This window comes from Cryptomeria japonica, chromosome 7, assembly GCF_030272615.1.
Source record: "Cryptomeria japonica chromosome 7, Sugi_1.0, whole genome shotgun sequence".
Lineage (NCBI taxonomy): Eukaryota > Viridiplantae > Streptophyta > Pinopsida > Cupressales > Cupressaceae > Cryptomeria > Cryptomeria japonica.
The window spans coordinates 831,777,211-831,789,930 of NC_081411.1; the positions used below are offsets into that span (position 1 = coordinate 831,777,211).

The 12,720-nt window shown below is 33.7% G+C and overlaps 1 protein-coding gene across 3 annotated transcripts; it reads left to right on the forward strand.

Moving 5' to 3' along the window:
* Window positions 1-5,390: 5,390 nt before the first annotated feature.
* Window positions 5,391-11,618, forward strand: LOC131074295 (potassium channel KAT3). Of its 3 annotated transcripts, XM_058010883.2 has the most exons (13): window positions 5,393-5,859; window positions 6,013-6,228; window positions 6,545-6,706; window positions 7,597-7,654; window positions 7,746-8,063; window positions 8,197-8,433; window positions 8,726-8,824; window positions 8,941-8,976; window positions 9,248-9,433; window positions 9,614-9,808; window positions 10,215-10,290; window positions 10,560-11,171; window positions 11,298-11,618. In XM_058010883.2, the coding sequence occupies exons 1-13, from the start codon at window positions 5,675-5,677 to the stop codon at window positions 11,399-11,401; spliced, it is 2,484 nt and encodes an 827-aa protein (XP_057866866.1). In that variant the 5' UTR covers window positions 5,393-5,674; the 3' UTR covers window positions 11,402-11,618. The 3 variants fall into 3 exon arrangements, with proteins under 3 accessions (XP_057866867.1, XP_057866866.1, XP_057866868.1); XM_058010884.2 differs by lacking the exon at window positions 6,545-6,706 and having other exon boundaries at window positions 5,391-5,859; XM_058010885.2 differs by lacking the exon at window positions 8,197-8,433 and having other exon boundaries at window positions 5,394-5,859.
* Window positions 11,619-12,720: the final 1,102 nt, after the last annotated feature.

Genomic DNA, 12,720 nt, shown 5'->3' on the forward strand with positions numbered 1-12,720 from the left:
TCTTCTTCTCTTTACTAAACCTCACTAATTATCCGAGCGCATCTATATTCATCACACTTTGCTTCCTTGTCTCTCTACACAACTCAATCATACACATCCATATATACAAGATATATCATCAAAGCTTAAACCAAGTCAGCCTAAATCAAAATACACTTTCGGAACCAAAAATACACACACTGATCCATTCTAAGAGAAAGAGGGGACCAAAACACATCTTTTAAAGATCAATTCACCGATCTGCAATCATTAGAACATAACCAACAACATATCCATACACTACACATCCATATGATCAATTAACGATCAACAACATACTCTCCTATGCACATATCTCAAATCTAGATCTCCACACGCTATAGTGAGACCCATAACATATAAAAATGCTTCCACAAATCATATCCACACCAAAGGAAAGGTTTCACATAGAATCTCACAAGTAGTGACGATTAATACCACAACACCCGAAGAATAGAAAGATGTTTTTGGACCATAGAACCATCATATCCATAATATCAAAACTATATCCAATGAGGATAACAACAACACTCAACATCAACAATATATTCTGAACCCAAACACTTTTAGAACAACCAATAGAACAATTGCAACATCATCAACACATCAAGATACCTCTGCACCATAGACATTTTGGACCAATCAATAACAACAAGGTCGACATCAATGACAATTGCAACAATACATCAGCTCATACTTCCAATAGAACATAGCCTCAAGACCCATGTTATTGTTTTTATTGTGGAAAAATACATTTGCAAGTGAAAACACTAGAGAAAAAAAAAGACAAATCTAGTTACGTTACAATATATATATATATATATATATATATATATATATATATATATATATATATATATATATATATATATATATATATATATATATATATATATATATATATATATATATGAGGGAGAAGAGTGTAACAATGGAAGATCTTATTATTTTAATAGAAGATCCCTACCTATCCCTTGAGGGCAAGAAGTAATTGGGTACTCCAACTTAGGAAGCACGTTGATTCCTTTGAACCCTTGTACAAGTACAACTAATTATTAGATCCATGCAATAAAAGTATTTTCTTTCTATGTAGTTATTTGTATTCATAATGCTAACCTTTGTTCCAAAGCTTGGGAAGGCTTTGATTGTGATGGATAGTGTGGTCAATGACTTCTTTTTAATTGATATTACCATGACACTCTTCGTTGCATACTTGGATAGTACTACCTATAGATATGAGAAGATAAACCTAATAAAATTGTTATTAGGTACTATTATAATATCGAGAACTACAAATGATTATGTTGTAATGGTTATAATGGGTGTACACTTGTATAAATCAGAGTTTATATGGGTTTCTTGATGATAAATATGTATATGTTTTGTGTGAATAGAATTTCAATAGCTTCCTTTTAATTTGATCATTCCTTCACTTGTCTATCTCTCATGAGTAAATCTTTGAATAGTTCAATATAAATTCTCTAGCATCCCTCTCTCATGATTTTGAATGGATAACTTGGAACTTACTCCCAATGGAATGAAGAGATATTATTTACACTTGATAGCCAATGAAATAAACTAGTATCTTAAGACTTGGTTTCTAATAGATGCTTGTTTTATTCTGGTCTGCAAGCCTAGTTTAAAGTGGAGGCAAAAGGGTAAGTTCAAGGTAATGGGTCACAAATTGGCGGAAGTCTGCGTGTTAGAAAACATGCTCTTAGAAACGGGGGCCCGTTTTTGCTTCGAGCCCCTGAGGCAAAAAGTAATGGGGGCCCGAGTCAAAATTAAACAGGCCCCCATTTTGTTCTCAAATGGGGCCCCGCTTGAAAATGGAACGAGGTCCCGTTTTTAAATCCGATTTTACCCATTTTTTTCAAAAACCAACGGTTAAAAATGGAATGGGCCCTCGTTTTGTAAATAGGCCCGTTCTATGGAAGTTGATTCCACAACCCTCCACTTGCCTTGGGATTAGGTCCAGGATAGGCCTAGGATGACCACACCTGAGACATGGACCTTCAAATTCAAATCTCCATGAATGAGAGCACAAATATGAACTTCTAAAATAGTTTACGTGCCTCTAATTAGATAATTTTTATACAAAGTTAAAACCCATTTCAGATTATACTGTCTAGATTCTAAATATGTATTTTTTTTAAAAAATTGATTATTTTAACTATTTTTCATTAATTTATACTAAATCGGGTCCATAAACTTGAAATATTAACTAATTTTGTTAATTTAATAACTTTTTTATTTTAATGAATTTTGAAAAAAAAATATATGTCATCAATCTACACAAAATTCTTTTTTATTTAAAAAAATAAAATAAAAATGTGAAGTTTATGTCAAATTATGTGGGTCGTAGACGTCAAATTTTTAAAAAGATAATTAAGGTTATTAAAAAATAATTTTAAAAAAATACAGAAAAATATGCTCATTAATCTTCAGTGTGTTACAAACCATTTCCCAAAATGGTTTGAGAAAATAATTTTAATTGTGTCAAAAAGTGTGGGTGGTACACGTGCATGGTATGGTCCTGAAACAAACATTTTTAAAACATAGTTTTTAGAACTCCATTCAAAAAGTTATTTTTTATTATGTGGGTATTAAAATAAATTACATATTTGGAAAGTAGACTCAGAGGGATATCTTTTATATTACTGACTTTTTAATCTCCAAGTGTTTCAAAATTTAAGCTTAAATGAGACAAAACCTGAAAATCAAGGAAAACACTTCCACTTTTTGGCCAAAAAGTGGACTCAGCTTCTTGCACTGACCCAAAATGTAGAGTCAAAATTTACATGTCTCACACTCTTTATTTTATGGTTTTTCAATTATTTTGGTGAATTTCACTCATAGTTATGATTAGGTTTCATTTTACTAATTTCTTCAGTTTAAACCTCCTCATTGACATGCCAACCTTTAATGATCAAACCCTACAACTATTGAATTTATATAAGAGATTTGTTTACAATAATAATCATTTTCACAAAATCATAAGAGAGCAAAATATGCAAATAAGTATTCAGAATCCACAATAAAGAATTGACAAAAATACCATCAAGATGACACAAGATTTACCCTTGTAAAACCCTCAAAGAGAAAAATGGGCATCTTTCAAAATTAATCATACTCAATGTATTATCACATGAATGAAGATTATAGTATACTTACAAAGTCTTCATGCAAGGGTTATAAAACATCAACATTCTTAATTACACTCCATGTAAACAAGAAAATGACAATCATATAGCCACACATACCAATCCATGCATCATCTTCTCACATATATGCAACTTACAAGAGATGTTCAATTAGTCTTAGCCAAGAAGTCAAAGGTTATGCAACCACCCTCAACAACTACTCATTTGTTTGATTTTATAGAAACAATCCTATACAAATTGACCAAGAGATATTACATAAACCACGTGCCTCTAATTCACAAGCTTACAAAACCATGCCCACCTCATTAACTTTCTGGTATTAATTTTTCCCTTTTTGGAACTAATTTTTTCTAATATGAATTTTTTTCCCAATGTGCGATGTGAATTAAATATTTATCCCAATGTTACATACAACATACAAGTTGCCTCAAGAATGTCTAGCCTATGTGATGTACACATCCTTATATTTGCTATTGTAGGTCACAAATAAATATTAATTTATATTATAAGCATGGTGCAAATTGAACAACACACCATTTCCTAACATTTTCCTATGCCCAAGCTTTCTTTACAATGCTTTCTCCACTCAAACAAAAGTGCATCTAGACTAGTATCCTTAGACACTAATGTGCCCATGTTTTGTTTCTAGCGCAAAAATTAAATTTAGGTGCCTCTAAACCCTTTTTCTCAACCTTATTATGTTCTCCAAGAGTTACTTTGTACAAATCATCCTATAAAGATCTCTTTTGACAATTTTCTTAGCTCTCTCTTAGTTCTCCTTGGTTCTAGATTCTATTAATGGTTCATTTCTCTCACCTTTTTTAACTCCAATTTGGGCTCATCTTATTCTCCATTGTATATAATACTTATATCAAGGCTTCTCCATAGTATCTCTAAATCTATCCCTTGGAACACCCTTAATCACCATCTCCTTATTATTCCTCATTCATTACATACACTACATTCTACTAGCATGCCTTAGGCCTCCATTTCTACAACTCTTGCACACACCACAACAACTCCATACTTGGTGATCACACACTCCCAATATTTGCTAAGACATGTCATTGAAGAGATTGACTAAGGTCATCTCTCATATCTAGCTTGCCATTTCCTTCCTTTAGATTTAGACAAATATCACACCATAGGAAAACATATTTACATTTGATAAAATATATACTAAAGAATAAATTAAGGTGAGCAACTTTTTAATCTTGTAGAGCATATCAACACTAGGACATTTGCATTTGATAGGTCAAGAGTGCACACTACCAAACATAAGTGTGTTATGTTTGACATGAGCTCCTAATACATTCTTTGATCTTTTGCAGACTTCAAAAAAGTATATTCTAACCCTTCTTCTACCTTTTACAACCACCAAACTATATCAACCTTAAAATTAAACATATTTCTTAACCATCTCTTTATTAACTCTATTAGCATTTAATAATTCAATTTTAATATTTTTCTAAACTTAAAATATAAAATTACTATTATCATTGTTTATTGAAAAATTAAATTAACTTACTCTAAACAAATACAAGTAATAAGTGAAAGAACTAAAGTATAGTTCAAAACTTAAATATCAAATCTATTTTATCTACATCAAAAAAGAATATAGTTTATCTACATGACATAAGAGCATAGTTTAAATCATATATACGACTTTATATCTAATGAAAAAAAGTGAAAGAACTATATTGATAGAAACAAGTTAAGAATTGATAGAAACCAACAATTAGCCTAATTATACTTTAGAAAAAGCACTCATAAAATTTTATGAAAATCTAAACACAAAAATGGTAGATAAATGAAAGAACTAAAATATAATTTAACCAAATATATTTTATCTAAATCACAAGAGAACATTATTTTTTAAATTATATATATGACTTTAATAAGAAAATTTGAAAGAACTATATTGATAAAAATATCCTAAGAATCCATAGAAAGCAACAATTAGTCTAACTATACTTTAAAAGCAGTTGTCAAACTAACTTTTAAGTACAAATGTATTAGAATCTAAACACAAGAATGTGGCGTTGATGTAACATGCTTACACAAAAAGAGATGGCCCTTCAAACGATTTCTCTCCGTTCATTTGAGGCCTACAAAGCCAGCCTATTGTACATACAGTATCATAAACTAATACTAAGAGCTGACATTTGCTAATACTGATTCGATATATTGAAGAGTGCAGCTTCCTCGTTCAATAATGAACACAAGATCGTATCTTATTGAATTTACGTGGGGTACTGTAACATTGATTCCATACCCAACATCATAATTGCTTTGGTCATATCTCAAGTGGGGAAAAGAATCATTCAATCAATTCGATTGTGAAATCACTATCAGAATGGCTGGATGCTGCATCATCACAGAAAGCATCTGGAACCCTCCTGCACACAACAATGTCCCCCTTATATGATCATAACCTCAAGACCCAGATTGATTATTGTCATTTTTATTGTGGAAAAACAGCCTGTTAACAGATGGGAGAAAAAAGAAGACATTTTGGAATTAGTTGTTACAATTTATGCAATGAGGGAGAAGAGAGTAACAGTGGAAGATCTTATAGTTTCAGTAGCAGCTTCCTACCTCCCTTGGGGGTCGCTACAAGTAATTGGAGACTCCAGCTTAGGAAGAACATTATTTCTCCCTTTGAACCTTGGTACAGGTACAAATAGTTATTAGGTCCATGCAATACAGTACTTTCTTTTTATGTAGTTGTTTATAATCATAATAGCGCTCTAACATGGATTAATTTGCTGCTGCTACTGAACAAAAGTGAAACAATGATATCTGATGTGATACCATTACTTATTTCCAGGTGGTGGTGTTTATTTCTGATTGTACTGGTCATTTACTCTGCATGGATTTCACCATTCGAGCTAGCCTTTGTTCCAAAGCCTGGGAAGGCATTGATTGTGATGGACAATGTGGTCAATGGCTTCTTCTTCATTGATATTATCATGACATTCTTCGTTGCGTACTTGGATAGAACTACTTATCTATGGGAAGATAAACCCAAGAACATTGCCATCAGGTACCATTATACTGCTTAGAACTACAAATGGTTATAATAGGTGTACACTCGTATAAATCAAAGTTTATATGGGTTTCTTGATGATAAATCTGTATATGTTTTGTGTAAATGGAATTTCAACAGATTCTTTTCAGATCGATCATCCCTTCACTTGTCTATCTCTAATGAGTAAATCATTTAATTGTCAATCTGAATTCACTTGCATGCCTCTCTCATGAGTTTGAATGGATAACTTAGAACTTAGGCTCAGTGGAATGAAGAGATATGATTCACACTGACAGCCACCGAAATAAACCTTGTGTATTCTGCATTGCAGGTATCTTAAGACTTGGTTTCTATTCGATGTGATTTCTACAGTTCCATTTCACGAGGCCACTTCCTATATATTCAGTGGAAAGCACAAGTGGGGGATCTCCTATGGTCTTTTAGAAATGACCCGTTTATGGCGTTTGAGGAGGGTTAGTGCACTATTTGCCAGGTAGTTCATTATCTTCGTACCCATATTTAGATTTAGAATATAGAATTACAAATCCTTTGGTTTTGTAGTACACTCTGTCTCTTAAACAAAACTTTCTTTGAGCAACACTTCACTGGACGTCTTGGCAACACTTATTTGAGATTCATGTTATATTTCATTTAATATACATAATGGTAATGTTCTTGTGAGATAACTTTTAAATTTGATTGTAAAAATACATTGAGTGTGATCTAAAACAGAAACAATACTAATGATTATAAATTACTACATTTTAGATCTCTCCACCGAATCTATCATCAGAAAAAAGAGGTGTCAAACATTTCTTTCATTAACTATGGGGTTTGATACTCAAACCCCTACACGTCCAAACCCAATCGAACTATCCAATTGTTCCCAGATGAATACTGCTTTCACTTGTTTAGATCCAGAAGTTGCTGTTGTATTTACCCAAATCAGAAACAGAAATCAAGTACGTTAAAACATTAGCTATTTATTGACTTTCTATTAGAAATAATAGATAACGTTAAGGCTTGTCTGGGATAGAACTTTCTATTTTGCCTATGATGTTCATGGCTACTAGCTAGGCATCCCTGAGTTAAACTTCTTGAAAGGACTGGTGGGTAAAGGAGCATGATCTAACCAAATGATCACTGAAAATGCGCAGGGAGAGACCATTCAACTTCTAGCCATCCCCAGACGTTCTTCCCATTCTTTGCTTTTCCCTATAATCCAAATCATGTTATATTTAATTTCTGAATACAGTTAAATGTAGGTCCTATAGACAATACGTAATACCATTGATCTAATACATGTTGAAAAGTTTTGAATAACTAAAAGTTTATCTGAAGATCACTGCAAAAAGCTTAGGAATATTCTTTGCTGCAATGTAGGTTAGAGAAGGACGTGCGCTTGAATTACTTCTGGACAAGATGCATAAAGCTTATTTGTGTAAGGACTTGATAAATCTTCTCTATGATTGATATTTATTTTCTTGATTCCGATTCATAAACAAGGATGATTAGCGATTGTGATGGCCCAGGTGACCCTTTTTGCTGTCCATTGTGGTGGGTGTTTCTACTACCTACTGGCAAGGCGGAATTCTGACCCCAAAAGCACCTGGATTGGTAATGCATATCCAAACTTCAAGCAGGAAAGCCTCTGGACTCTATATGTCTCCTCCATGTACTGGTCTATAACAACCTTAAGTACTGTGGGATATGGAGACCTCCATGCTAAAAACACTGGAGAAATGGTTTTCACTATAGCGTACATGCTCTTCAATCTTGGGTTACAAGCGTATTTGATTGGCAATATGACCAATCTTGTTGTCCATGGCACTAATAGGACATTTAACTTTGTAAGTATATGCAGCAATAGTATAGACATTTTGTATTTAGTCTGTACAACATCAATTAGGGTGCATATTTACAACCTAGTTTATGGGTGTTTTGCGTATTTGCTGATGGAGTCCTATGTAAGATGGGGTATAGAGAGATGCATTGAATGCTACCTCAGATTTCTGCGACAGAAACAGGCTGCCACAGACACTAAAAGAACAGATTCTTGGACACATGAGGCTCAAGTTCAAGACCGAAGCTTTGCAGCAGCAAACTGTAGCAGGCCTTCCCAGGGCAATTCAGTCTACCATAGCACAACATTTGTTTTACTCAATAACGCAAAAAGTCTATCTCTTTCATGGAGTTTCAGATGATTTCATTATGCAGATGGTAACTGAATCGCCTATTTTGCAAAAACTTTACTTTCACAGGTTTACAAATAACAATCACTTGGTTGTGCCTACAGCCTCATGAATGGATTAATGATTACCTTTGATTTCCCTTATACCAATTCCATTTGACCTGTTGCCTATATATTGTTTGTGGGATTTGAAAGGATATTATCATGTCCTTACTATTCTCAATTTCTTGTATCTTTATATTTGTGGGTATTTGCGTACCAGCCACATTGAAGCTATAAAATGTTCTAAAGATTTATCTCTATGTGCAATCCTCATTACAGGTGACAGAGATGGTGGCAGAGTATATTCCTCCTAGAGAAGATGTAATTCTTCAAAATGATATTCCATCTGAGCTATATATAGTTGTTTCTGGAGCAGCTGTAGGTTACATTCTCACAATCTTGCATTTCCCTTTTCATATCTATCATGTTTCCTGATTTGTTATATTCTTTCGTAAGCATATGAGATCTAAACTGGGACAAATATTGCATTGCAGGATTTAATCTTTACGGATCGTTCAAATTCAGAAAAGGCAAGTTCTAGATTAGGTCACAATTAAGAATTTGGTGGATATTTGCATGAATGTCTACTAAAATATTGAACAGTGTAGGTTCTAGAGTGTTGTTCAAAGTAACCGAATTGAAAATTAGAGGAGGGTTACACATTTGTTCTAGTGCTTGTGATAAAACTTGAAAGCTATTTTTGTAAGTGAACATAACAAAGTTTTATGGAAATCTTCTTTCACTTTCATTTGATCATCTGGTATCATTTCCTATATAAGGTAATTCTTTTTTGGGGTCCAGATTCTCCAATCAGCTGCGCCAGGGGATATAGTTGGAGAGATCGGAATCCTGTTCAATATTCCACAGCCATTTACAGTCAGAACAAGGAAGCTTTCTCAACTTCTAAGACTTAATAGGAACGTTTTGACCAATCTGATACATTTAAATATTTCAGATGGAAGGACTATTGCCAGCAACCTTTTTGAGGTTCCCAAACATCTAAACTCTGGGACTTATGGATTTTTCCTTTGCTGCAATATACTTTATTCAATGAAAACTATTTTGTAATCTTGAAAGTGCATTCTTTAGGCATATTGAGGAAAAACATTATTAGCCCTCTTTTAAAAGATGGCGAAGATAACTGTTACATTTTCTCATCTTCTACAGCATCTGAAGCAGCTTAAAGGAGCAATTTTAGAGCATCTGCCATCCGAAATACAGTCTGCTTATACAGAAAGGGATGCAGATTTGCCAGTAAGCCTCAGTTATCTAGCTTCAAAGGGGAATGCCCGATTCATGGAAGAACTTCTGAAAAGAGGATACAATCCTAATGATACAAATTATAATGGCCGCACTCCTCTGGTTAGTCAATGTTTTTATAACCTCTTATTGTCAATAGGCCAATGTTTTTGATTTTATGAATTGATATTTAAAAAATAAAACTACTTGTTATTCTAGATTAGATAGTCTATGAAATTTTTGATCATTATTGTTTTGAATCACATTTCATCTTCTTAGAACTCTCTTTCATTCTGATGATGAATCATGGAATGCAATTCAAAACGTTTATGCACAATCTAGATCTCCTTAGAAATCTCTTTCATCTTGACGACAAATCACTTCGAAATATTGATAATAAAAAATTTCATACACAATCTAATCCAAAAAAAGACACATCATTAGAGTGATGCAGCTAGCAGTAGCACTGAGCAGCACAGATATTATTTTTCATGTGATTGTTTAGAGCCTTCTGTTTCTTTCTTTGCAGCATATTGCAAGTGCTTATGGATTCATGGACTGTGTGCAATTGCTGCTTGATTATGGAGCGGATCCCAATACTAGAGGTTTGATTAAACATTGCTTTGGATGTCTATGCTGCATATTTATACCCAGCTACTTTGTTTTAAATTTATGTCACCTCGGTGTGAGAAGAAATATGTTTGTTTTTGTTAGGCCTTCGTTTGTGTTGCGGTAGATCCCAGTAGAATTCCCTTTGGCCTAATGAAATCTGATTAACATAAGTGATTTATAGGATAAGCAATTATATTTTGGGTTTCCTTTTCAATCTTATATTATCATGCATTCCAAGTAATATTTATTGAACATGGCACAGATGAAGAAGGAATCACAGCCCTTCATTTAGCTGTCTCTGAGGGAAAAGAAGAAACTGTAAAGTTGCTCTTGGATAACGGGGCAGACATGACCCTACCAGATGTCAATGATCAGACACCCATTGACCTAGCTGAGCAGCAGTCACACAAGAGAATCCTTACATTGCTACCAAATACTCAAAAATTGTTTGAATGCAATCATGTAAGGGGTCCCTTTGTAAAATCTCCTTCTAATAAAGTTCTTATCAAGGAACAGATTGGCCTCAGAGTACAAAACCTAAACCAAATTCAAAAAAGTACAACATTCCCTCTGGTCAGCAACCATGCTATTCCTTTGCCTGCAATTAATTCGTTCCAGAATAAGCATATTGAAAAACTGGATGATTTTCACCATTCATTGTTTGGCATGTTTGCACGGGAGATGAGCATGATTTCTGCAACCAAGGATCCGAACTTCAACTCAAGCTCCAACTCTTTGCATCCTCGATCAGTTGCAGGTTCACCCAAAAGAGTAACAATACACTTATCTCATCCAAGCACTCAGAAATCAGATATACTACGAAGAAAATTGATTGCTTTGCCACCCTCACTGGAGGAACTATTGCAAGTAGCAGGTAGAGTGGTGATTTTACATTATATTTCGATTGCTAACATGTGTTGTTTTAATTCTGAGCAAATTCAGAATCCATTTTTCAAAATATTATCTCTTCAACAATATGCCTTGATGTACTTGATAACAGGGCAAACATTTGGATACAGAGCAGCTATCGTACTGAGCCAAGATGGTGCAGAGATCGATGATATCAATGTAATCAGGGACAATGAGCATTTATATTTTTGTTAATTAATTTTATAAGATCAGTTTCAAATAGCAATATAAAAAAGATCAGATGATCATCTTGATCTGACAATATAGCAAAGATAAGGGTTAATCTGGAATTAGCAAATATGAAAAGGAGTATTAATTTATATACTACATTACGGTTTTGCAAAAATTGTAATGTTCGCCTTACATCATTCGAATTTTACATTAACCTGGACTCAACAATGTTTTATTGATATATTTTGGAAACGTTTTTTTTTACTTCACCAATCTTACTGATTCAAATAATTACTTATAGGCATACATGTATAAAGTTTATTGTAGAAAATGCTACACTAGGATTAGAGATGATTGATCATGGTAGAGCATCCGAGTAGCAAATGGGTGCTTTTAAAAAAATCCTAGCTGCTTCATGAAAAAGATTCAACATGATATCAGAGCTAGGTCTAGGCTAAGAGCCTTAAGCACATAAGTGTGGATCAAGGGGGAGTGTTGGAGAATGAATTTGAAGCAGAAGCATCCAAGGATGTAAGGCAATCCTACATCATCCAAACAAGTGTTTACTTTTAATTCAGTTAATGTTAGGTGAGTAAAATTAAATGCAAGCATCTATAGGTCTCCGTATACCTAGGAAAATGTCCAAGGGCATATGGGGGTTGAAATTATTTAATATTTGTGGTCTATGTCTAAAAACTGTAAGGAAAGAACAACACGGAAACACCTTCCACAGTATTAAATTCAAAGAGGAGAAAAGCAGGGGTGACTTTTAATTTCATATTACAGTCATTAAGATGCACATTTCCAGAATAACAGAGCAGAACAGAACAAGATTCATAAACACAAAATTAACACTAGATTTTCACATGGGAAAACCCTTACAAGTGAAAAACCCACACACCAAAGAAATAATCACTTGTATTATAGTAAATCAAATTTTCATACAAGTTACAGATTAATCGCTCTGAATCAGTCTCTGTTCAGGTAACATACACATTCCAGATCGAATTAGACCCACATAGATTATAGGCACAACATTCTGCAATTTGACAATCAACAAAACCATCAACTAGCCAATAGACCAACTTTTGCAACTAATTGATCCACTTCCAACCTACCTACAACCATTTCTTCAGATGATTTATATCTCTATCAAGAAAAACGGTTTGTTTCAGTTTACTGGCCCAACTATCAAACTTCTTCAGTTATCAAAAACACAGTGTGTAATCTACACCGAATTCCAACCACACTCCACAGTTTTCAGCTTAGACCAATTATCGACATCCAACCCAGCAAGTCAAACCGAGTCACATGTGGTCCCTACTGAATCTCAAAGGCTATCA

Coding starts and splice junctions, on each gene's coding strand:
- LOC131074295 (XM_058010883.2), top strand. CDS start 5,675: ATGGGAGAAAAAAGAAGACATTTTGGAATTAGTTGTTACAATTTATGC. Junction 8,434..8,725: donor ATGATTTCATTATGCAGATG/GTAACTGAATCG, acceptor TCCTCATTACAG/GTGACAGAGATGGTGGCAGA. Junction 9,809..10,214: donor ATAATGGCCGCACTCCTCTG/GTTAGTCAATGT, acceptor CTTTCTTTGCAG/CATATTGCAAGTGCTTATGG.